At 53.5% G+C, this 25,701-nt stretch overlaps 1 protein-coding gene across 3 annotated transcripts in view; it reads right to left on the bottom strand.

Moving 5' to 3' along the window:
* Positions 1–5,299: 5,299 nt before the first annotated feature.
* The window catches only part of USP7 (ubiquitin specific peptidase 7), a 65,494-nt gene continuing 45,092 nt past the window's right edge, over positions 5,300–25,701 (bottom strand). For all 3 annotated transcript variants that reach the window (XM_023246944.2, XM_019820971.2, XM_003998879.6), the window contains 23 exons: positions 25,147–25,227; positions 24,956–25,046; positions 22,257–22,339; positions 19,688–19,797; positions 18,006–18,162; positions 16,166–16,310; positions 15,760–15,890; positions 14,918–15,052; positions 14,357–14,458; positions 14,098–14,203; positions 13,267–13,359; positions 13,111–13,178; positions 12,683–12,783; positions 11,695–11,848; positions 10,891–10,958; positions 10,336–10,444; positions 10,170–10,247; positions 9,270–9,370; positions 8,154–8,253; positions 7,326–7,445; positions 7,143–7,214; positions 6,931–7,021; positions 5,300–6,693 (listed from right to left, as the gene is read on the bottom strand). In XM_023246944.2, the coding sequence (XP_023102712.1) occupies positions 6,587–6,693; positions 6,931–7,021; positions 7,143–7,214; positions 7,326–7,445; positions 8,154–8,253; positions 9,270–9,370; positions 10,170–10,247; positions 10,336–10,444; positions 10,891–10,958; positions 11,695–11,848; positions 12,683–12,783; positions 13,111–13,178; positions 13,267–13,359; positions 14,098–14,203; positions 14,357–14,458; positions 14,918–15,052; positions 15,760–15,890; positions 16,166–16,310; positions 18,006–18,162; positions 19,688–19,797; positions 22,257–22,339; positions 24,956–25,046; positions 25,147–25,227 (2,403 nt within the window). In that variant the 3' untranslated portion in view covers positions 5,300–6,586. The remainder of the gene's footprint in view (positions 6,694–6,930; positions 7,022–7,142; positions 7,215–7,325; positions 7,446–8,153; positions 8,254–9,269; positions 9,371–10,169; positions 10,248–10,335; positions 10,445–10,890; positions 10,959–11,694; positions 11,849–12,682; positions 12,784–13,110; positions 13,179–13,266; positions 13,360–14,097; positions 14,204–14,356; positions 14,459–14,917; positions 15,053–15,759; positions 15,891–16,165; positions 16,311–18,005; positions 18,163–19,687; positions 19,798–22,256; positions 22,340–24,955; positions 25,047–25,146; positions 25,228–25,701) is intronic.

Raw genomic sequence — 25,701 nt, 5'->3', positions numbered from 1 at the left:
ATCGTGGGGAGCGGGACTCCCCACACCAGGTTCTCAGGCTCCCTGCCTGCCGTTCAGACCCCTCAGAGACCTCGGCATGGTACCTCCTGCTCTCCCGGCCCCTTCCCCTCAGCTCAAGCTTCAGCATCTGAAAACATCTCTGTACCTCCAGCTGGGGGCAGGGTGGGGGGAACACCTCACTCCCCATTATCCACAGCCTCGTACATCCAGGAGAATTTGGCCAACGCTTGGGACATTAAAAGGCCCCAAGCTGACAAGGACCAGGATCCCCCCTGAGTTAACATGGGGTCTGCTGGGGATGAGGTGGGGGGGAGGGGAAACCCTGGGGGGGAGGGGAGGAAACTAAGAGAATTTTTTTGTTTTTAAAGATTTTTTAAGTAATCTCTACAGGCGCCCCCTAAGGGATTTTTATTTTGCAAAACAAGATGAATGCTATTCACCCACCTTTTCAATTAAATGAATTTCCTACAGAAGGGGGGAAGAATGCAGGAGAATTAGGAGACAGAAAAGAAAGAAAACCAGGTGCCTGGCTGGCTCAGTCAGAACTGAGACTCCTGATCTCAGGGTCGTGACTTCAAGCCCCATGTTGGGCATAGAGATTACTTAAATAAATAGGCACTAAATTTGCTGTGATGCTCACCCTCCCCTGGGAGGGCAGTGTCCCCCCTCCCCCCCCCCCGCATCCTATAGATGCGGAAGCCCAGGCAGGAGGGTCCCCCTGCTCCAGGAACTGGAGGCAGCAGGGCCCGGCTCCCTGAAAAGGTATGGAGGTGTGTGTGTGTGTGTGTGTGTGTGTGTGTGTGTGTGTGTGTGTGTGTGTAGAGCAGTTTACCAGTCAGCAGGCAGAGAAGTTCCCGGAAGCCTCACAAGGTCAGGGGAGAGCCCTCTGCATGTAGCCGGCTGGGACAGATTTCTCTGGATCTGAATGTCAGCCCCCTGAAGATGCCAGGGGAAGGTGGCTTTCCGCCCACACCCCAGATGCTCTGGAGAACCAGGGAGAGCACCAACCTCCGCCTCAGTGCTAGCTACGGGGCCGGGAGCCTCCATTTCAACACCTAAATGGACCCATCTTAGCAAGGCGTTGAGGGTTAGAAGCCAAAGCATCTGGGGCGCCTGGGTGGCTCAGTCGGTTACGCATCCAACTTCGGCTCAGGTCATGATCTCACAGTCCGTGAGTTCGAGCCCTGCGTCGGACTCTGTGCTGACAGTTCAGAGCCTGGAGCCTGCTTCGGATTCTGGGTCTCCCTCTCTCTCTGACCCTCCCCTGCTCGTGCTCTCTTTCTCAAAAATAATAAACATTAAAAAAAAAAAAAAAAAAAGCTGAAGCATCGGACCCAATAGGCCCCCTGGACCCAAGAGCCAGTCTATTATCTGTGATACAGCAAGCCGGGACAGGGGTGCCAGGTGAACCCGGGGAGACAGAGAGGCCCAGGTAGACAACACAGGTGGCCACCCACCTGGGTCCACACCTGAAGGAGACCGTGCCAGTTCAAACACGGCAGGACATGATCCCTGAGAGGCCAGGGCAGGCCTCCCGGCGGCCAGTACCCAGGGGACGTCTTCACCGGGACCGAGCCAATCTCCGGTTCTGGGGAGAGCTCTGCACCGGCGCGGAGGCACCCAAGCCACATGGGGATGGTCACCGGTGCGCCTGGCTCTGCTGAGGAAGCCAAGACCCGTCTTGAGCCAGAACCAGATGCATCTGGTGAACTCGCCTCGAGGCCCTTGTTCCGATTCTACGGATTCCACGATCACCGGGGCACTTGCTGGTTTTGACTGTGATTCCCAGATGGGTCCCGACGGGAGCATCAGTCCCAGGACAGGCACCTCTCGTGGCAAACACACTGCTCGCGGTGCGTCAGAGGGTGCCGGTGTTCGGGCCTCCTCCGTCAGCATGGCTCAGCCCCCACAGTACTTTTCTTTAAAGGTGGTGGGTCCCCGGGATGCCCTCGAGGTCCCGCACGACTCCGGCCGCCTCCCGACTGTGACATCATAGACCAGCCTCCGGTCCTTTCCGACTCAGACTGCCTGCCCACCATAAGGAAATGTCGTTCAGGGACTTGACTGGCAGACTCACGATGAAAATCCAGACTTTCCGACTTCTTTTAAAACCTATGAGGGACCCCTGGGTGGCTCAGTCGGTTGGGCATCCAACTCGGTGCAGGTCATGCATGATCTTGCGGTCTGTGAGTTCGAGCCCCCGCGTCGGGCTCTGTGCTGACGGCTCAGAGCCTGGAGCCTGCTTGGGATTCTGGGTCTTCCCTCTCTGCCCCTCCCCCGCTCATGCTCAGGTCTCTCTCAGTCTCAAAAATGAATAAATGTTAAAAAAAAATAAAAACCAAACCTATGAGGGTCCAGCCGCACGGCACCCTCCAGCAACCGTTGGGCTAAGTGCTGTGTGACTGCGCCTCACCTCTCCCCACTGGCCCCGTGTTCCCAGGGCCTCCACACTCGCCGCCTTAACGGGAGCCCCCCCAGCCACGCTCCTGTTCCGAGATCTCGCTGAAGGTCAGGCTGGGGTGTGGGGCCCGGAGGCCTCACTCTCCCAGGGCACACCGTTCCCGGAGGGCCACCTGGGCGGCATGGCTGGGAGGGCCCCGGGCTCAGAGGGAGGCCCCGGGCTCAGAGGGAGGCCCCGGCCTGGGATCCCACAGCCCCACTCCTTCCACCCAGGACGGCCAGCTGGGAGGGCCTGGAAAGCAGGACGCTGAGGCCGGCGGAGTCTGGGTCGTGAGGCCAGCCCTCCAGCAGGCAAGCCCAGAGCCCAGCCAGGTGGCACAAACTGTCGAAGTCCCCTGGCTACTCCGGGCGGCCCAGAGGCAGCAGCGCACAGTCAACGGTGAGGGTCGTTACAAGAGCGCCTGAGTTTTCTTAGCTTCTTTCGCCCCCAATCAAGGCTAAAGCCCAGAGACGGGACGGGGACCCCCCCCCCCCGCCCCGCCTTATCCCAGGACCAGGCCGCAGGGCGTGGGGCTTCTTGGCCTTAGTCAGGAGGGAGCCTGGAGCACTTTGGGGGGGGGGGGGCGCGGGCACCCAGGCGAAGTCGTGCTGTGCGCGCAGGGGCAAGGAGGGCCAGGGGCGGTGGTGGTGTGGAGAGGCCGCAGGCTGAAAGCGGCCGCAGACGTGCCTCAAACGCGTCTGTGCCGCCTGCCTGATGCAAGGCGGCCTTTGCAAAGCGAGCCTGAAGTGACAGGCTCTTCGGTGCCGGCAAAGCGGGCAGATGAGCACTGTGGGGGCTGGGGTGTGGCTTTCCCTCCCAACATCCGATCACGTCTGTGAACATGAACCGACTGCGGCCAGATCGCGGCGTCAGCACCCGCAGGCCCACTCCTGGATCCACCCATCCTTCGGTGGGTCAGACACGTGGGGGCCCTCCCTGCGTCTTGCCCGGACCGCTCTTAAAACCCCGGAGGGCCTGGCTTCAAAGCCTCACTCAAAAATAAAGGCGGGAAGGACGGGTCCACACAGGCTCTGCTTCCCCCGGCGACAAGGCAAAGGCCTCAGGAAGCTTGGTCTTTGACTTTGCTCCCATCCGGTAAATGGATCCAGCAAGAAAAGGCCAGAAAAACCTGCCACGGTTTTCTACGTTAAGTCCAGGCTCCGCGTGAGCCAGTCACCGGAACGACCCCTAACGAACGGGAGGAAAATCGGCTTAGAGCGGCTTTCTCCAACAAGGTAGACGCTTGGCCACACGCGGCTACTTAAGTGAAATTACGAATCCGCCCCCTCAGCTGCTTCGGCACATCTCGGGCATCCGGCAGGGATGCGTGGCTGCGGCTACCCCTCTGGGCCACACACAGAACCTTCTGCCGGGCCGGGCCAGGACAGAAACGGCAAGGCGGAGGGAAAGGCGGGAGCCCCACACAGAAGTCCATGGGGCCCTTGGTTCCGGCGTGCTGACGTCCAAGGTGCGTGTCCACGTTGGCAGTGTTTTCAGGCAAGGCCTGGCCCCGGGCTCGTGCTCACGCGGCCTCTCCCCCGACGGCTCCTTCCCCCCTGGACTCGTGCCCCGGATGCCGCCGCGCTCACCTGCTCAGGTATGGCACGAGGCTGCTACCAGGCTCCAGCAGCAGAGCTCAGTAACTGTCCCCGAGACCACCACGGGGCCCCCGGAGCCATCTTCTCCCACGCCGCGGCTTCTCGCTGGGGACTCCAGCACGACGCTCATGTGTCCCCATCCTAAACAAGCAGACCGCGACCGCGTGCCTCTGAACAAGAACAGAGCCGTGCAGGGGGGGGAGCCCCGGACGAGGATCCACCACGCAATCCCAGGGATCCGGTCTGGGCTCCCCCACCCTGACGGACTCACGCTGCGGGGGGCCTCACCCCAGCATGGTATCACGCACCAAAGCCCCAAAGCCCCACCTCTCAGCGCCGTGCACACAAGACTCCGCTTTTTACCGCTCTGGCAACACGCAGGAGACGCGCACCCCTTCCTGCTGGAAGCGGGGGTCCCCGAGGCAGCAGACTTGGAAGTTCTTAGAGAAAGGCGACTGGTCCCCCAGCGGGAAGGCCATGGCTGCCTACAAAGAACAGCCGCTACAGAAAACGGCACGCGCCGTACGCTGGGACGCTCGAATTTTTCTCTGCACACGGCTCCCGCGTACGGGTCACGTGCGATGGCCATGCCCCTCGTTCCGGTCGCATTATGGTTCCCAAGGGACCCATCCTTCTGCGAACTCTGATGGCTGCCAATAGATGGGAACGTCCTCGGGGCTTAGAGTGAGCTGTTTGAAAGGCTGGCTTCCACCCCGTGCCCCCAAATCAGTTTCAGGAGCTCAGACGCCGAACCCTGCAGCTCGGAGGGAACGGAGAGGCAAAAGCGTAGCGTATGTCCACATCGCCAGTCTTTCTGACAGGCAGTCCCTCGGTAACTTAAGGGAGAACACCGATCCAGCTATCCTACTAGAGCCAACCCACGGCCAAACCTCAAACAAAAGACCAACTCTTTCATGCTCGGAGTCAAGCACACGCTGAAAAAGCCTCGCCGGCCTGCCCAGATTCCACTCTCTCAGGGCGAGGAGGGGGCAGGTCCCGGGGGGCGGAGACGCGCACGGGGCCATGGAAACCTGCAGACAAAGTCATGCCGGGCTGGCTCCGGCATGCTTCTGGTCCTCAGATGTGGGCAACGGTTTCCTCCCGGGAAACCTTCCACTGCTCGAGCTTGACCATGACCTGGAAGAGGCGAAATCCAACCCCCGGATGACCAGGACTATCCACGAGCAACCCCGACAGCAGGGGGAACACAGACCTCCAGGGGGAGCAGAAGTCTCCCCTCGACCTGCACGTCACTCACCGATTTCCAGTTTTTATAGAAAATTTTATTCAACATACAACATTTTCCAGCAAAAAGGCAATATACAGGAAGAGTTGGTATACACTGATGCTACAGAAAGAAAGGAAAATCCTGGGAAAGGATGAAAAATAAGTGTGATCTGCTGATTCTATTTTACTGCACTCAAAACTAGACACGCAGCCGGCATTAGCTCCAAAATAAGAGGAAACGAGGCTGGGACTGAAATAAAACTACACACAATGAATATCCACATCAGTGAAGAGTCACTTAGATGCACCCAACAAAAAGTCACCTCCTCCCAGCGGTGAATTATACATGTTCACTCATTAAATATACAATTTCATTTCTCTGTTTTTTTCGTTTTTTTTGTTTTTCTTTTGTTTTTTTTTTCGTTTTTTTTTTTTTTTTTACAAAGTCAACAGCGTACTGACCACTAGTGAGCATGCCCTCTTTGCTAAAAGGCTCTCCTTTTCTTGTTCCGTCTGTTCCGTTCCGAGGAAACTCTACTGAGAATTCTTTCACCTGCTTGTATGAACTGCTGAGATGGTGGAGTCAGTCTGCCCACAGGCAGCACGCCTGACACCTCAATTGTATCAAACAGCGTTTTCAAGCGAACCAAAGGGGCCCGGGCCGTCCGCCAGGACCGTGCTCACACTCGGGGGCGTCCACGCTGCACACGGGCTGAAGGACGGTAGCGGCTGACGGACTGAGACGCGTTTACCGAGAGACCCGGGCAGCGGGGGGCGGGGGAGGGGGACCGAGGAAGGGGGACAGTACACGCAGTGAAGGAAAGAGCTCTATTTATTAGGTTGTGAGTTTCTCGGTTTTGCCTTTACAGATGCACACAAAAGGTTGGAAAGTAGAACTGAGGGGAAAACGTCAGACGAGCCTCAACGTAAGACCAGCTGCAGGGCTGGCGCCCGCGACCCCAGGAAGGCAGCCGGGCAGGCCTCTGCCGACTGGACACAGCCCAGAGGCCTCGAGCCGGAGCCGCGTGGCCCTCACCTCTTCTCCCCCGTTACGCTGACGGTTGCCTTGCGCTGTGGTTACCATAAAATAACTCTCATTGGCATCCAAGCTTTATAAAAACACCTTCATTTTGCTCAAAAAGGGCAGTCAATAGATACAGAGAAGCCAAACGGAACAGCCTCAACAAAATAAAATTAACATCAGCAGCAAATCCTCTTGCTGAAGACTTCAGATGGTGCGCGTGTACCAAAGTTCTAGGCTGTTAAAAAGGGGCACACACCCACGCACGGCCCCTCGCCTCGCACGCACCGGGTGAGGAAGTCAGTTATGGATTTTAATGGCCTTTTCCAGGTAGGTGTAGCGACTCCTCTTTGGGGCTTTGTTGAAGTGGTCAAGCCCTAGCCAAGGCCGAGGGTGAGACATGTTACCTGGCGGAGAGAGAGACACAGGGCTGAGGGCTGAGGCTAGACAGCGAGGAAGCGGGCCGAACCCAGCGCAATGCCCCCCTCCCCCCCCACTTCCCAGCACACGCTGGAGAGCCACCGACATGCCAACCCTGAATGCGTCTTAGAGGAACCCATGGGTCACGCGCTGTGCCTCCCTGCCTCGCAGAAGGAACTGGGACCCAGGGCCGCCCGCGTCTCTGACCACGGGAGGGCTCTTACCAGGCTGGGGCTCAAAGTCTTTCAGGTTCACTTCATACTCATCCTCATTGATGTACTGGTGTCGGCCCATCATCACAATGGCAAATTTGAACTGAAAGACAGAAGGGCCGCTCCTCCGTGAGCCCTGGGGGCCAGCAAACCCCCCCCTCCGGCCAAAGTCCGGCCGCTGCGGGAGCCAGGATTTCGGCGTGCGGCCCGGGAGTCCTGCCTACCTTTTCAAACTCCTTTTCCTGGATGTCCAGCAGACTCTGAATCCGCTTCATGACTTCTCTGAAATGCTCGCCCTACGAAGGGTAAAGGACACGTGTGCGCACTCCCCCGCGGCGGGAGCCCCGGCGTGGCGCCGCGGGATCTCACGTCTGGCGGTGGCCCTCAGCCTACCTCCCCGGCCTCACCTGGTGGATCCTCAGCAGAAACGGAATCCCGAACGTCCCGAACACCTCCTTGTGGAAGTGCGCCACGGTGACGAGCATCTCGCTCTCCTTGTCTATGTCCACCTGGTCCAGAGGGATTTCCTGGGACGCGGGGTGGGGGGCGGGGGCGCACACTGAGCCGGGCAGTGCAGTCCACGCGGACACACACTGCGTCTGCCCGCCTCACTGCCCATCAAGGAAGCGGGGTCCCACGCCCGCCCAGCGCTGTGTCTGGGTCTCATCAGAACCAGGGGAGCTCAGAGCTGGAAGGGGTCTCTGCGCCGGCAGGAAACTCTGAGGTTCCAGCGACCAAAGTGCGTGCGACTGGTCACTGTGGACACTTCAGCTGCTCCACACTCAGCAGGGAGCCAGAGTTTCTGAGCAGACCTGCCTGGGGGCCCACATTGAGAATTCCCATCTGGGGACAATTCCCCTAGGATCCCCTGTGGACGGGCACGTAGAGGCCAGCCCCCGAGGGGAGGGCAGGCGGGGGGGAGGGCGGAGCTGCACGTGAAGGGACAGCGTCTCAGCAGAGTGGGCCACCAGGCAAGTGTGACGGGCAGGGAGGGCCGCTCAACGCGCCAACGGATTTCCGGAAGCCGAGCTGTACACACTGCCCACGACTACCGTGAAAAAGCACATTCTGTGTACTTTCTTACAACGCAACGTTAACTTCTCAGCAGCCGGAAGAACAAAATCAACTGCAGGGCTCACTTCTTCCAACGCGCAGACAAAACTGAAGCAGCATCCACCGCCAGCGGCCGTCCCACCGCCCCACGACCCCGCCCCGCACCCACGAGGGCCCATTACCTCTATTCGAAACGTTCTACTCGTTGCCGGAGATAAGCATTCTAACAGCTCATCTTCTTGGTGCACACCGATAATCTTGTAGCTTACGATTTCTAGCAGCCTGCACAAAACGGGGGGAGGGGGGGAGCAGGGAGTGAGCCACACCAATCCACGGGAGAAAAGGGGCTGATGAGTTCTCCTAGAAATTCTTTATTACGAAGCTATCAACATTTGCTTATGGTTTTCCTTGTTAGAGACTGGGAATGTCCAAAGCAGGCGTCCTCAAGGAACACGGCACAAAATACTAGTCAGTGGTCCCCCTGGAGTGTGTGGTTCAAGAAAAGGCCGAGGGGGATGCTCCGGCTGGAGGGGATGCAGCTGCATTTGGGCACGGAGAGGGACACCAAGTCTCCCCAAACCGGGCACATCTTTCCCGCAATGGTTCCAAATGGGGCCAGACTTGCGCTCTTTCTCCCTCTAGCTCGTTAGAGAATAAAGATCTCATTCTTTTATTAACATCACTGAGCAAACGTTCCAGGAACCAAGTAGCCCCAAGGGCTGTTATGTCCTGTGAGCGCCTGTCCGGCCCCATGGTAAGAACGGTCAACTCTGAAATGAACACTGCTCGCCAATCGGGGGCCTCTGACTTCAGCCTGAATACCGGCTACGTGGCTCAGAAGCGCCCTGATTCCTCACGCACAACCAACAGCAGTTTTGGCTGATCCTCTATTTGCATCCTTTCCTTACCGAGTGGCTTTTCCACCTGAATCTCAAGTTCTTCCTAAGCTTAGTAATAATCAGGAGACAGGGAAAGAAGAAAATATGGCTCAGTGGTTAAACATCTGACTTCGGCTCAGATCATGATCTCACGGTTTAGGAGTTCGAGTCCCACATCGGGTGAGCACAAGCCCCATGTGGGCCCCACTTCTTTCTCTCTCTCTGCCCCTCACTCGTGCTCTCTCTTGCTCTCAAAAGAAAAAGGCGGGGGGGGGGGAGGGGGGTCCCATTATGAAGGGTCTATGAACTGCCACAGAAGACGGGCTGAAAGCCGGTGTGCAGCACTGTGCGCGCGGGTCCCAGTGTCGGGTGCCCTGGTGACGCCCCCGCGGCCCGCCGGCAGCTTCAGGAAATACTTGCCTAAGTTTCCCTGACGCTTTCTCCCCGAGCTCGACAGCCTTTTTACATTCTTCCAGCAGGTCCCGGACACACCCGTGCTTGTCGGGATATAGTGTTATTTCCTAGGAAAGGATGGAGGAAATCGATGCTTTCAAGAAAACGGAAGAGGTCTGCCACAACGCGTCCATGGTGCTCGAGGAAGGAAGAACGGCAAGGGACGTTCTGCCGTCTCTAGCTTCCCACCGCATCACCGATGCCCCACCCCAAGGGCTCCAGATGCGTGAATTCTGCCCACCGGCCCAAACCGGAGATGCCCACCCCACCCCAGAGGTGTTCAGGACCCGAGAGGAGTTTAGGAAACAACGCTGATGCAGAAAGGTCGTCCTTCACAGGACAGCTCCTCAGGAAACCCCACGGAAAGCCACCCCCCTCCCCTGCCTGCCGGATCCAGCATGGTGACGTGACAGACAGACAGCCCAGACAAGGCCCAGAGGAGGAGCCGAGTATCTCAGCCTGTCAATTCCACCAGAGGAACACGCGTACAGCACGGGGCCTACATGCGCCTTCAAGACTGGTGGAGCTACAAAGGCGAAAACACCAGGGTCCAAGCAGGGCCAGACTTTCTAGAACCACCACGTGCAGGCGGGCTGGGCCTGCCTTCCGTGCAGCACCAGCCTCAGCAATGGCAGACCCCGGCACCCGCCCCACCTGAGGAGGCCCAGAGGCAGCCGGGGTTCCAGAAAGATACTGCCTGGGGCCAAGCAGCTAGAGCCCCGACTGAAAATGCTCCAGTCATCGTGGCTGGAGGGGACTGAGGGCCTCTGACACCTTCCCTTTGTGGTTTTAGTTTTCGAGGGCTAGACAGACAGAAACATTAAACGCCAATAAAAGTAAAACTTCCTACCGTTAAGAAAAACCTACCTCTTCCCTAAATTGGCTGTTTAACCATATACACTTAAAACTTCGTCTGTTTTCGAAGTCTGTGATTTTCATCTTCAGCTGGTAAGAAAAGAGAGACCGTCAGATGTGCTTCCACGAAACCCAAACCTTCTCTTCATGACCCACTTACATGAATTCGGGCTCATACCTGCTGATAGTAAAGTTTCTTAGGTTGTCTAGGCTTGAAGAACTGTAGGAGATCTCTTAAAGTCCCTTCATAATTATGTCTAAGAGGATTACCTGGGCCGTCCCTATAACTGCACAAGAAAACAGCACATAAACAAATGCCTTGTTGATTATTTACCTACACCAAATCCCCGTGAGTGTGAGTAAAAGCAAACCACTGGCCTTCCGCCTACACCTGAACTTGGGCCTGGCACGGGGCATCCCTTAATACTCCCATTTCCTGAGGCCCACGTCCCTCTGGCTGTCCCACTGGCACGCACAAGTCTGGCTGGGGCAGCCCGGCCGGACGCGCGGGAGATGTGCTGACAACGTATCTACAGTGAGTCTGGCTTTGGACGAGGCCGCCAATTAGTCTGACGTCCGGGAGGAGTGTGGTCAGGACGTGCGTGCGGACGACTGTATCGGAAACTAAGTGAGGGCATGTCAGGTGTTAACCTATCAGAGTTAGTTCCACGATGTCTGGACGGACTAGGGACGGCATGCGGGACAGACAGAACAGCGAGCGACCGAGGCTTACCCTTGAGACTTGAAAAACTGGAGCAGCATGGGGTCGGTGTTGAGCCTCTGTGCCACTGTCTTTGCAACCTGGGAGGAGGGAAGGGGCCCACAGACAGAAAGGAAGTCTCCTTCAGGGACGAACTGAGAATTGCGTATAAACCTTACCAATGACGCCATTTACCTGATGTTTTTACACAAGTATGAAACAAACAGCCTGAACTTAAACGGCCTGAACCTTTGACACCTACCAGGAATAAATGATACTCCCCAGTGTGCCCTCATGGGGGCAGCACACTGGTGAAGTTAGCTGTTACAGGGTCTTTCACCTTTTTTCTTGGTATGTTTATTTGAGTAAACTCTACACCTAATACGGGGCTCGAACTCCTGACCCTGAGACCAAGAACCACTTGTTCTTCCAACTGAGCCAGCCGGGCGCCCCGAGCTCTTAACTTTTAATGGTGAGGTCTACAGGTTTATTTTCCAATGGCATGTTGTAATTGAAGCAAAGATGCTGTTAAGACTATCATCTCTGAAACCCAATTATGCCGGGGTGGGTGCAGGGTCGGATGGGTGCAGCGTGGGGTGCGGTGGATATAAGGGATGCGGGGCAGATGTGGGAGGGTGTGGGGGGAACAGGGCGGGGTGGGCCTCGGGAAAGAACAGCCGCTGGCCCAGGGCCAAGCCCCTCAATCAAGAACTTCCTCATAGCAGGGCTGAGGCCCTCCCTCCAGAACCAAATCCAATAGCCTTCAACAAGCGCTGTTTTAAAAACTTGGGTCTTTCTGCTGTAGAATACGAAGGGAAAAGAGCATTTATCAAATACCTGAAAATAATTCATTCGATTTGATAATGTAACCACAAATCCAGGATCATTAGGGATTGTTTTATCACAGAAAATGACATCAACACGGTGGTAGAGGTCTCTGAAATATTCTTTTGCAGTGGGTAATTCACTGTTATCATTTTCAGGGTCATCCCTAGTGGGAGGAAAAAAACAGTTTGAAGACTAAATCAAAGTCCAGGCCAGGGGTATTGGTTAAAAGGGGGGAAAAAAAAAAAAAAAAAGGCATCATCTCCCAAACCACAGTGACACAGACAAAAATTGGTGTTGACATAAATCCTGACTCGCATTTTAGGGTGCCACAGTCTGTCCCGGGCACCCCGGTCAGCAGCCAGGATGGCACAGGAGGGGTGCCCTGAGCCGGCTCAGTGCTAGTGCTGACTGCCTTCTGCCCCTCGTCTCAATACAGAAGTAACAGTGGACTCGGGGTCAAGCACCTCAAAGCAGAGCCTCCTCTCTGACCAGAAGCGGACGGGACGGGCGACCACTCTCGGGCTCCAGCAGCAGGGCTGGGGAGTCGCCAAGTCTAGGTTATTTACTGCCTGGCCCTCCAAACAGAAGTCTTCAAGAGCAGGGGAAAAGGCTACTTTCAGACCAGGGGCCACGACAGCAGCCCAGCAGCCCCAAGGGTTTTAAATGCACACCGATTTGAACGGATTATCCACGCAGGTGCACACGGGGGAACCTCACGCTTTAAGGGAAGGAAAACCATCGTGCAGTTCCGTAAAGACGTCTGCCACCCCGTTAAGAGTTACCCTGCTCTACGCCGTTTCTTCGGAAATAAAGCATTAAATGAGGAAGAGGCTCACTGCCCATCATCCCCAAACCAAGAGAAGGTCGGCCTCTATCCACAATCTCAGATACAAATTTAACTTGGGGTCTAGATGCAATTTTGTCTCCTGGTTCTAGGGCTTATGGAAAAACCTCAACGCCCATACAAAGTGATAAAAGTCCTTCAAAAAGTACATACTTCTGGAACACTATAATGTCACCATCCATTAGTTCATCGAGGGCTTTATCAAGAGACACGTCATAGTCCTGAATTCTCTCTGTTAAATTCGGTTTAACTTCCTACAGGAAAAGAGATGAACGGTTACAATTCAACATCTGCTTATGTGTAATACGGCCAGACACTGCCTGCACTTTCTGCATATTCAGTACTCTCAGCCCTACATTTTTCATAAGCGAAATGCTAAGTAAATACTAATATCCATAAAAACATAATAATCACTGGGCCTAAATGAGGGAAAGTCATTTTCCTTCCACACCACCCGAGGCCCCCACCACTGAGCCGCACACTTCACAGAACAGTGAACTCAGGGCCAGCAAAACGAACAAAGACAGCCCTCCCCCAACCACCCAAGATACGCGGATTACGGAAAAACACGCCGTCCAAACCTCATAGAGGATAAGGCTAGTGTCCTGGGTAAATCCCGCTCTGTCGCACATAACCGGGAGCAAATCACCTGGGTTCAAGAAAACAAAGAATCCGAGGCTGTAACGTGCCAGCACGTTAACAAAACCAGCTCCGAGGTCGGCACAACAGGGACTTACGGATTTTACAGGATATTGGTGTGTAGATGTGCCCACAGTAATTCAAGCTCCTCGTTTTGGGGTCATACATCTTCAAAAATAGCATGACATCATCTATAAGATTAACAAACAGGTTTTGTTAGGATCTTAACACTCGGGACAATGTTTTAAAAATGTTAACAGTAAGCCTAGTGGCATCCCAAAGGAAGGCTTACAGAGCCTAAAAGCAATTGTTTCAGGGGAGGGTTAGCCCCGATCCCAGGTCAACAGCATCATTCCAAACAGGCCCCCGGGAAACACTAATCTGAGGCAGTGAGGCTGGGAGCCAGGGCAGTGAACTCATCAGGAATCTCACACTTCCAGAACAGGTATAACTAGCTGGTTGAGCGTTGCCATGGAAATATGCTAATATAGTGTCTTCGCCGCCAGAAGGGACAGCCTGGTCTGTAGCAAGAACCACCCAGCATCTTACAGGCACCTGCTGTGTAAACCTACGGCCAAAGCGTCCATCCACACACTCTGTGCGGCCGCTTCAGGGCGGCGCAGGCCGCACGGGTCGCAAAGCCCCAACTATTAAGGACCGGCCCTTGGCGGAGAGTCTACAAGCCCAGCGCTGTCACAGCCCCTGTCAGGCACGTGGCAAACCATGGGCCCAGACAAAAGTGGAACAGGAAGACTCAATGTGGCCGGTGCCTTCCAGCCACCGGCAGAGGTGGGGCCCACCCAGCTTTGCCAAGAAACACGAACACAGGAGGGGGCCGAGGGCCAGTTTCTTTGCCAGGGAAGAACGCCGGACCCTGTGTGTCTAGACAGTGGTCCAGGGAGCCGGCTCTGCGCTCCGAGGACACTTACGATCTTTGTCAAACTTGGGTAACGTGGCTCCGCTGGCGGCCAACTCCGGATCAACGGTTTCCAGGAATATCGTCCAAGGGTTTTCATTGTCACTGAGCTCAATCATCTATTTCCAAAAGAGAGGCTCGTTTTAGACTGTGTGAGGGTGAAGAACACGCCCACCACCCACAAAGTGGGCCAGAAGCAGGTAAGGCACGCTGGAGCGCAGGCCAGGCCCCCACAGACCCCCATCAGGACAGGTGGCACCCGCGACACTCACCGTCTTGTTGCCGTCTGCCTCGTTATCCAACATCGCTGGCCGTTTGGTTCCATTGCTCCTTGCCTGCATGGGCCATAATCGGATTTGATCTTGTGGAAACCCCTGGGGGGGGGGGAGGGAAGAAAAGCAAACCAAAGTAATTAAAAGCAGCTCACATTTTAATTCCATACGGGGGCATCCGGGTGGCTCAGTCGGTAAGTACCCGACTCCTGATTTCAGCTCAGGTCATGACCTCATGGTTCCTGAGTTCGAGCCCCACATCGGGCTCTGTGCTGATGGTGTGGAGCCTGCTTGGGATTCTCTCTCTGCCCCTCCTCACCTGCTCATGTGTGCACTCTCTCTCAAAATAATAAAAACTTAACAAAAAAATTCGATATGAATGTGATGATTCTAGGATTATATTACAGTTACAGCTCCCTGCTGATATGGTCCAAGACTCACCCTTCAGGGCTCCTAGTATTCCAGGGCTTGGGTGCCCAATCTGATCCCGTGCAGTTAAATAAGCAAGGGGGGAGAACGTGGGAGAACAAAATAACCACCCCCAGAACGGGTGGCACTCACCATGGTCTGAGAGAGGTTCTGGACAAATTCAGCCAGTGAGGAGTTTTTCAACACTTTGAACACAGTATACTTCACTTTTTCTTCATCGTACATATCATTGCCTTGGTGGCCACAAAACTGGTCCTCTGCAACTATCTGAAAAGCCACAAGCAAACACAACACTTTCCACATGATACATAAATGCCACGCGACCATCCCAGCCAAAGCAAAGTTCTTACAGTAGTATGCTAAGAACAGCTAGTCTTTTGCTCCGAAGAACCTTCTTCAGAAGACCCAAGGAGAAAAACATCAAAGTGACCGGAGGAAATCAGGTGTTTCATCAGAATCGAGACACCTCCGTTTCCACACAGCCGCTGCCCACTGACCGCGAGCACCAGCGGGAAACCCACTTGTGTGGCAGTCTCTGGACAGCATACCGCCAGGATACGCGAGCTGGCGGCTTTTTCCCGGCAATCAACTTGCTAAAAGGAACGCCCGTTTCCTGGTATCGCAACCAAACCACGAACCAACACCACCCGGAAATTCACCTCTCTGTCCAGCCCTCTTTTCTGTCCCCACCACTGGCCAAGCTTCTCCATGGCCTGGAGAGCCAATCCCACTGGGAGCTCGCCCGCCTGAGGCCTTTCCCCTCTGACCCCTCGGTGCTTCTCATCCACCCCCTGGCCCAGTGTCTGGGGGTCTGAGTACGTCTAACATCAGCCCTCAGCCTGCGCTGGAACGTATGCCCCACAGGGCCAGGGAAACTGAGCACACGTGCTCAGGCAGCAGTCCCCCCACCGAGGCCACAGTGCTCCGGATGCGAGGCCTAGCACGGGTCCCGCCCGGGCGGTGGAGGTGCTGACCTGCACTTGCATGTAGAGATGGGCTTCCTGCCGTTCCTTCCGCTTCTGAGCCTCGATCCTCTTCTCCTCCTGCAGTCGTTCCACCAACTGCTGAGGGATATCGTGGTCGGTGACAGCTTGTAAAACCTCACCTGCACGACAAACGTGCCTGCGTTTACCTCTGCGCGGGTTCTAGGATCCCCTCCTGAGAACGCCCCCGTTCAGCGCCGCCATAAATGGAGCAGATCTGATTCGGGGGAAATGACTTGGTACCGTGAGCCCACATCAAAACCCACATGGCCCCGTCCAGCTTGCTTGCGGAGGTCGGGAGCGAGGCCACACAGGCAGAGCGCGGAACGTGCTGGGGCAAGTGGCAGCGCCCAGGGTACAGCTGTCAAGCTTCCTAGGTAACAAGCCGGCTACTCACTCAGCTTTGATTCCCTGATGTAAACCAACATGTACGCGTTCGTGCAGTGCCGCACCGACAGGTCGTCGTCGTGACCCCCGTAATTGTGCTCAATGGCCTCCTCTTTCGTACACCTGGACACCACGTCGTCGTCGAACTTACACCACTGGCAACAAGACGCAGCAGAGAGAAAGCGCTTTGAGAAGCACACAACCGGAGAGGCAGCGTTTACCTACAAGTGACGCAGGAAGGTGCCGGGCCAGGCGCCGCCTCGGGCCGCCCTCTTGAGGAAGAGGCCAGCCAGCACCCGTACTCTGGGGCCACTGTGAGTTTGTCCCTTGGCAATTCTGTCACATGCTCAAATGGCCCACTTCGAATCAGATTCAATCTCCCGACAGTACAACTCTTTGCAGATCTGAGAAAATCATACCGAGTACACCTGACTTCGTCGGTAAAACTGGAGATTTTACGGTGTGGTTACGAAATTCAATGCGACATTTGATAGGATACGTTATTGCAGCAAGAGAGGGCCTGGCTCAAGAAAAGGTCAGCAGAGTTGTACAGAGTACTTCTCTTCTGATCTCTTCATTGTGGGTCGAGGTGTTCTAAATGGCACTAAGTCTTACAGGGAAAGGTTCGTCGTGGTCTGGGGCTGTGTGAGCACCCCCTGCCCAAGTCTCCTCACATGAGGGAGGTGGGCTCGGCCTCCGCTCTGTTCTGCACTGGCACTACGATCCTGGACACAGACCCTGAGGACACCCTCACCCCTGGGGAACACTAGGAGATGCGACGGAGCATCACGCAGCACAGACAAGCAGGCGCACAGAACGTGTGATTCATCCAGCCTCCCCTGCCCAAGGATTGATTTTTCTTTTTCTTTTTCTTTTATTTTCTTCTTTCTTTCTCTTTTCTTTCTTTCTTTCTGTCTGTCTTTGTCTTTCTGTCTGTCTGTCTGTCTGTCTTTTTTAAATTTACATCCAAATTAGCATAGAGTGGAACAATGATTTCAGGGGTAGATTCCTGAGTGCCCCTTACCCATTGAGCCCATTCCCTCCCCCCACAACCCCTCCAGTATCCCTTAGTTTGTTCTCCATTTTTAAGAGTCTCTTCTGTTTTGTCTCCCTCCCTGTTTTGGTATTATTTTTGTTTCCCTTCCCTTATGTTCATCTGTTTTGTCTCTTAAAGTCCTCATATGAGTGAAGTCATATGATACTTGTCTTTCTCGGACTAATTTCACTTAGCAAAATACGCTCCAGTTCCATCCACGTAGTTGCAAATGGCAAGAATTCATTCTTTTTGATTGCTGAGTAATACTCCATTGTATAGATATTACCACATCTTCTTTACCCATTCATCTGTCAATGGACATATGGGCTCTTCCCCTATTTTGGGTATTGTTGAAAGTGCTGCTATAAACATTGGGGTGTATGTGCCCCTTCGAAACAGCATCCCTGTATCCCTTAGATAAATGCCTAGTAGTGCAATTGCTGGATAGTAGGGTAGTTCTGTTTTTAATTTTTTGAGGAACCTCCGCACTGTTTTCCAGAGTGGCTGCACCAGCTTGCATTCCCACCTGCCCAAGGATTTCTAAAGTGGAGAGCAAGTGCCTCCCATTAGGTATGCAATGATAACGGTCCAATGTTCAAGGCTACTTCAGGGCATACGTCAAGTGCAAGCACTCATTCACTATCACCTTTAAGGTATCAGCCATTCATGCATGGGAACACAGATAAATCAGAGCCCAGGGTGGAATCCTGCACTATTCAGGCCATCGGGTTGGGAGAGGAAAAGGCGAAGCTGAGCGCTGGGTGAGTGCCCCACACACCATGACATCTGACTCCGCCCCCTGCCCGGCACTTACTTTGCCGTCCCCTTTGGGGTTTAGATAAACCACGTAATGTCCACCATGATTATCTCCACTGTGAACCAGGACTGCGTGAAGAATATAATTTGCAGGGTCCTTAGGATCTGTTTTTTGCAAAAATTCATCGAGTGGTAACTGTTCTGGGAATTCAAACCTATTAAAAAAACATTTTTAAAGAAATCCAGGTTTCACTGACATGTAAAATATTTCATGTGGAGACTTTATTGCTAGACGATCTAATTTACTGGCTCGTCTTTATTTGGAAAGAGAAGTATCACTCTGACTCGGGAGGCCCTCCGAAGGACTTCTGTAGTGGCTCCTATTCATTAGGACAATTATTCACACATCAGTACAAAAAGTGAAGCTAGGTATGAGAACAGACGCGCACAACGCATGGAGACACCCGACAGATTTCTAAGCTGAGGATGTCACACAACAGCCAGTCTCAGGACAAACACACACCAGGACTTGTCTAGGATGTGGATGGCTGCAAATGTATTAATGAATGATTCCGACTGTCCTGGACCAAGACCACTGAGGACACGCTGCAGGTTTGAGAAACCTGGAGGGATCGAATCTGACAGGGGACACACGTGAGAAAGGATCCCGTACACCCTGGGATTTCGGGAGACATCTGAACTTGATTTGTTTGTAAATTACTGGATCCACAAGCATTTTAATAACAGGGTCACGATTAATTACTAGGAGGGCCTTGAGAGACAGGAAGAAGGGCAGGCAGCTCGGCGAAGACGCGGAGGAGAGCGGCGCATGGAGTCTCCAGAGGCAGCCGGCTCGGCGCCCCCGGTGCTGCCCTCAGCAATTCTGGCTGCGCTGTCACATGTTCTGAATTCCTAAAAGATGCCAGAAATCTGGGCTTTTATGTGAAATCTCAAGGTTTTGATCTGTTTTGTTTTAACGTTGGCAACTAATTCCAAAAGCAGAAACAAAAGCAAGGTGAGGACCCAACGACACCCACCAGGAGGTGGGGCTTAGTCTGCGCGCTGCCGACGTGTGAGATCTGGTGGGGACGGTTTCTTTACTACACACTCCACGATCGTGGACAACGAGGAGCCAGCAAAGACCCAGCCGGTGGCAAATAATAGGACTGGGTCCACTCTCACTCCAGTTCCATGGGGGGACTGACCAACCACCCTATCCTGAGCTCAAACTAACCAGGACAAAAATAATGTATTCTAAACCAGGTAAGGGTGTGTGTACTATCATTCCTTTTTATCTGGAATTTTGAAAACACTGGCAGTAAAGCACACAAGTCCATCTACATCCTCTTCTTGAAAATTCCAACACGTTCTAGAAGTTGATACAGAGAGTACAAAATAATACGGGAACATCAAATCCCACTCCTGAGCAAACAGCTAAGCTACATCGGGTCGAACAGAAAGCACCCTCCCCCACCCCCCACCTCCCCAGGACGTCCGTCCGCCACAGCACAGAGGGGGGCAGGGTTCCGGTAGAGGGAGTTATGGGAGGAGCAGCCTCTGAAACTCTTAAAGGAAATTATCCCTTTAAAATTATACTTCTTGGGAAACTGAGGCACAAGGGAACTCCCAAGTACATCGGAGATGAACTGACATTATAAAAAGACAAACAAAGCATGGAGACCGACCCCCCGAAGTCAGGTGTTGATTCAATCTTAACTTTAACACCCCACAATAGATTACCTATCATTGATCTTGATATTTTGGTCCGTCTGAGGGTCATACATAAATCTCATCAGCTGCAGATGTAACACTGGTGGCAAAGTTAGGAACTTCACACCTTTCTCTGCTTCCTGAACATTGGAAAAGAAACCAAGTTTAGTTGGGCCCTACTTTGTCCCTGGAACAAGGGCAACAACGGCGGCTGGCAAGACGGGGGTGGGGGGTGGGGGTGGTTTACGGGATCCAAGGCTGGGTGCTTTGAAAATGTTCAGGCCCATAAGCAGAGAACAAACGGGTGGTTTTCGGTGGGCAGGGGCTGGAGGATGTGACAAAATAGGTGAGGGGGATCAAGAGGCACTAACTTCCAGTTATAAAATAAACAGGTCACAGATTCAAAGTACAACATAGTGACACTGAGAACGCTATGTGGGGACAGAGAGCCACTAGGCCTGTCGTGGTGAGCATTTCATAATGCTCAACACCAAATCTTACATTGCACACCTAAAATAAAATAGTGCATGTCAACTACATTTCAAGTAAAAAATAAAAATAGCTTAGGTCATGATCTTGTGGTTCATGAGTTCAAGCCCCACATCATCTCCTCTGATGTCAGCACAGAGCCCACTTCAGACCCTCTATCCACCACCCCACTCCGCCTCCGCCCCATCCCCCCCACCATCCCCACTCACGAGTTCTCAAAAATAAATATTTAAGGGGCACCTGGGTGGCTCAGTCGGTTAAGTGTCCGACTTCGGCTCAGGTCATGATCTCCCGGTTCACGGGTTCGAGCCCCGCGTTGGGTTCTGTGCTGACAGCTCAGAGCCTGGAGCCTGCTTCGGATTCTGTGTCTCCCCCTCTCTCTGCCCCTCCCCTGCTCATGCTCTCTCAAAAATAAATAAACATTAAAAAATTTTTTTAAATAAAATAAGATGTTCTACTTAGACCTTCACCACGTCTGCTACCAAAACTGAGACCATGCAGCAGCAGCTCATGTGCGAGGTTTATTTTGGGTTATGTTCTCTCTGAGGCCCAACCACAGGCAATAGCCAGGTGAATGGGGGCTTAATCATGCTGCCATGTTATACGCTCATTAAACATGATGGAAAATACATGGAAAAAAAGCACAGCAAGTCATTAAATGGAGAGGCAGAAGCCTAGGATTACAATTCTGTAAGGTTCCAGGTGTCCACAGACACCTGGACAGAACAGGCAGAGGCACAGACATTCATGCGCCGGGAAGTCTAGACTAGATCAGCTTCCCTCACCCTGGACTTTCGGGACCTTCGCGTCGGAGCGCGCCCTCAGTGCTCAGTCCAACCCGCTTCTGAAGACTGTCCTCAGTACCAGCAACTCAGTCTCTGTGCTGCGGGACTCGCCCGCTCCTGAACGAGGCCCCCCCTGCAGGCCCGACTCCGGTCTGCTCACTAAAATAAGCCTCTGTGGCAAACTCAGCCACCAGCAGGCCACCGGGGGTCCTGTCACAGCTCCACTTTCAATTCAGACCTTGCTTCTGGGCTATGTCCACCCGGAAGAACGGGGCTGTGACAAGCCACAATGTTCTCTGATGCTGAATCTGTGCTTACGAGGGCAAGGTTTCTCTGGAAAGAAAAATGAAAACCTGGGAACCTCCTGCCACACAAAGGAATGGCGTGGTTTTTCTACACCTTGAAAGAATCAAAGAATTGTTCCTCCACCACGGTCCATTGTGACTGTGATTCTAAAATACTATGTACTGCTCACCCAGACCCCCAAACCCACTGTGGACAAGGCAATTCTCGTGAGCTGACTGCAGAGCTCCCTGAGCACGTCTAGCTGCGTGTCTGCAACGTGACTTTCTGATCCACAGTGCAGCATCCCTGAGTGGCCTGACCAAGCAGGAGAAGAGCAGATCCGAGGCCCACTGAAACAGGGGGCACATGAGCACCATGAATTATAAATCGGCAAGCCTGGCAAGCAGGACGGTCTGAGAAATTGGCAACTGGCTGAGCCGATGTGTCCGGGTTAGGAGTCTGCAACACAGACCCTGGATGGCTGCGTCTGCGAGGGCGCTGCCGGCCCCAGCGATCGTGCCCCAGGCCGTGTCTCTCCACCTGACCAGTCACCGGTCCACAAGGCTCACTGCTCTGCCAGAAGCTTCGGGTCCCTGCGGGGCCTTGCGGAAGATAAGCAGGGACAGCCCGTGTTCACAGAACCAGGACAGAAGACGCACTCTTTATCCTCTAAGTCACGACCCTTTCAAAAACCAACTGCACCCCACACATACACCCCAAAGTGGAGTCCAAGCGACAAAGTCCACCGCAGCCGGAGAAGCGGAGGAAGAAAAGCTCTGCGTGGGCAGCACTGAGGCCAGGAGCAGGGGGGACGGACACAGTGAGAAAAACGCTGTGTGCTGGGTGACAGACAGGCCTACCTGAGAAACGAGCTGCAACCCCCCCCCCAGCCCCCACCCCCGCCATGTGATCGCAGCTCCCAAGATGTAATGGCTGCACTCAGAATTCAAATCCTTTGAGCTCTGGGTCTGAGCAGCTTATGAAAAGCTCCAAGTGACTGTTTGGTCCACAACTGAAGCAGCGCATCGTTCCCGCGTTACCTGCAAGCCGTGCTCCCCGGCGTCGTATTTATTGTCGCCGTCTAGTTGTTCCACGGCCACGTAATCCACAAATGATTCAAATACTTCAGAGAGAGAGAGAGAGAGAGAGAGAGAGAGTGAGTCAGCCAATGGTCTCACTAAAGGCCTTCATGACGGTACGGCTGCCCCATGCGCTCAAGCTTCCAGGGAGGACACCAGTGGTGGCCTCCAGCCCCTGCCCCGGACGGCCACCAAGCCCACGCTGCTCCATGAAAACCCGGACCCCTGAGAACACTGACACGGTTCCTTGAGGGTGTTTGAAGCTGTAACACGGAATCAAGTGTTTTAATAGCTTTACCAAAATCAAGTCCCATTAAAGTACAAAATCTAACCCACACATAGAGCTGTAAGAAAGACCGTGTAGATAGAGCAGGAACGTGGGGTCAAGGTGAAAGGGTGCAAACTTCCAGCCGTCAGAGAAGGACCTAACGCAGAACACGGTGACAAGGGCTCAACATCCTGTTGTCTAACTGAAGTTTGCCAAGAGTGCAGCACCTAAATATTCTCTCATGCACGTGCGCACGCGATGAAGAAGGGACGTGTCAAGGTGGTCACTGGGACAGAGCACTCCTTTCACAGTATATCCACAACGATCACAACGTACACTTTGAATATCCTAACAATTTGTCAATTTAACCAAAATAAAGCTGGGGGTGGGAGGTATAGAATTTGCTCAGGGAGAACCAGTGGACCAGAAGCAAGAATCTAAAAACAAACCCACACAAATATGAGCAACTGGCCGCTAACAAAGGTGCAGAGCAACGCGGAAAAGGTGATGGGATCACCTGAGACCCACAGGGGGAGGGTCGGTCTTGACATCCTACCACATGCAAAACACCACTGTGTGGGGATTGCAGACAAACAGAAAAGATAAAACAGTAACAGATCAGAGACGACCTTATGACTTCAGGACAGATGTTCTTAGGACACAAAAAGCAAAGAAAAAATCCGGTGATTTCACTAAAATTCTGCAATTCCATTAAACACGTGGCACACTTAGAAGAGTGAAAATAGGTGAGCCCCACAGAGGGAGCAGCTCAGCAACACGGCCGGGCCAGTGCCCAGAGCACTGAGAATGGCTCCTGCCCGGCTCCCTGCCCCTGTCACGGCTCCCTCGGGAAGGAGAGGCACCAGGCACACTCTCCTGCGCTGGACAAGGACCCGGGGACTGTCCGTCCAAAAGAGGTTTCAGGCCCGGGAAAACGGGCGGTACGGGACCATGATGGGTAAGAGCAGTTCAACTGTCCCAGCTCGCCGTGTGGGAGAGAAACCCAAACAGGGCCCACAGCAGCTGCCATCTGCAGCGCAGGGTGCCCAAGAAGAAAGCGGCAGCTCTCCCAAAGCCCCCAGGGAGGGCTGACCAGCAAGCAGGGTGAAGACTTATCTGGGGGCAGGGAAAGAACCACCCAGAGGCCGGGGGTACAGTCCCCAGAGCACACGCGAGCCTGGCAACAGTCTGTGCTCCCTCCAGCCACGGTGAAAAGCCTCCTTGTACACGGAGCTCCGGGCACGGCCTCAGGTGGGGGCCCATGTAGGGCTAACCACAAACTGCTGTGCTCCCACCGGACAGGGCGTAAAAACAAGCCTCCAAAGAATCACATGGTGTCCACGCAACTCCAACAGGTCCCAGAACAAAGGTGAAGAACGTCCATACCCGAACAAGGTAAAAATCACAATGGCAGGCATCCACTAAGAGGACCAGACATGCAAGGAAGCTGGAAAACAGCCCCTGACGAAGAGCAAAGTGAATCAACAGAGACCAACCCAGAGATCACAGGTGACAAAAGTGGCAATCAAGGACATCAACTATTATTAACTCCATCCCAGATGTTCAAGAAGACGTCCAAATTGCCAGTAAGCAGCCGGAAAGGTGACCATCTCGCTGACCTTTGGGGAAATGCATACAGACAGCGAGAGTGCCACACTCTCACCAAAATGTCCAGACTGCTGACCGGTGGTCCCGCTGTGGATGAGGAGCGATGGCCACTGTCACACATGGCTGGGGAACAGAGATCAACAGACTGCTCTGGGAGCCTCGCTGGCCTCACCCACCGAATGTATATGCGTACCCTTGGAGCCTACAATTCCGCTCACCGTGAACGCAGAAGGATGCGTGCCGGAGACGGGCACAGCAACGGGAAAGGAACCTTATGTCCGAGCACCACACACTGAAAACGCAAACATCTACCAAGGAAAGAGTGGTTCCCAAAAACCTGCGGCATCCTCCTCACGTGGAGTAGCGTAAAGCAACGAAAACCATCAAGTTACCACCGCTCCTCGCGATATGCACGATGCACAGATGTGGCGCTGGGCAAAAGGAGAGAAGCAGGGGCTGTGTAGCCTGTATGATCCCATCTCTATAAATACTTAAAACAGGCAAAAATAACGGGGGGGGGGGGGGGGTGTTAAAAGGCCAAACAGCGGTTCTCCTTTGAGACGAGGAGGTCGTGGCCGGGAAGAACCAACGTGTGGGCGGCAGGCGTCGCGATGTGTGACCCGTGTGGGGCCGCGAGCCTGCGTTCATTTGGGAAGCTGTTCGCTCATCACTCGGGCGGGGGTCTCTGTCTGCACTAGACTTCAATGAAAATCACCGGGGTCAATGAAGCATGAAACCAAAACAGAAATGAGCGGAAGGCCAAGGTTATGTACACGGAACTTACTGTTTTTCTTTCCTTTTATACTTAGCTGGATATCATAATAATCTTCTCTCCTATCGGATCGATAGTCTACTTCTTTACACTGGATATAGGACTACAAATAAGGAAAATAAGAGGGCTTAAGTGTTAATTGTCGCTATCGTAGCGTTCTTAAATCATCTTAAAATCGTTCTCTAAAGCTGGAAGCCACATACCACCATTTTGCCTCTGAACAATTTAGGTATGGTGCCTTCCACACACGTGCCCTTCATCTTGTTTTCCACATTATCAAGCAGCTGGAAGAGAAAGTTTGGGCTTTAAGAAAATGTGATGCTTCATTAACAGACAGTAATTCGAAACTTGACTAGGAAATTTCAATGGTCAAAGAAGTTCTAGACTATGAATATTATGACCTCCAGCATGCAATTATGAAAACATACAAAATCTTCGTCCTCGGTTGGGTATTTACAAAAATATCTACATGCAACAGTTGAGATTAACCTCTATACAGCCTTTGGAATGAATTAGTAATCTGTAGTGCCTTTAGAAGCATTTTTTATATTCATTTTACCTCTGTGGAAAAGCATGTAAATTGAGCACTAAACTTAACTCGTATTGGTCCACACCAAGAGATAAATGAGGTTGAGCCTGTCAACAGGATTGACTGGTTTGTCCATGGATATTTAATGAACTGGATTCAATCCAGCTAGTGCTGCAAAACAGAAAACACACCTTGCCCAGCCAATCACCTTGAATAGCCGTTTCATGTT

The sequence above is a fragment of the Felis catus genome, chromosome E3 (genome assembly GCF_018350175.1).
Source record: "Felis catus isolate Fca126 chromosome E3, F.catus_Fca126_mat1.0, whole genome shotgun sequence".
NCBI lineage: Eukaryota > Metazoa > Chordata > Mammalia > Carnivora > Felidae > Felis > Felis catus.
Note: the sequence above shows the minus strand (reverse complement) of the source record. Positions and strands in the feature narration are given on the sequence as shown.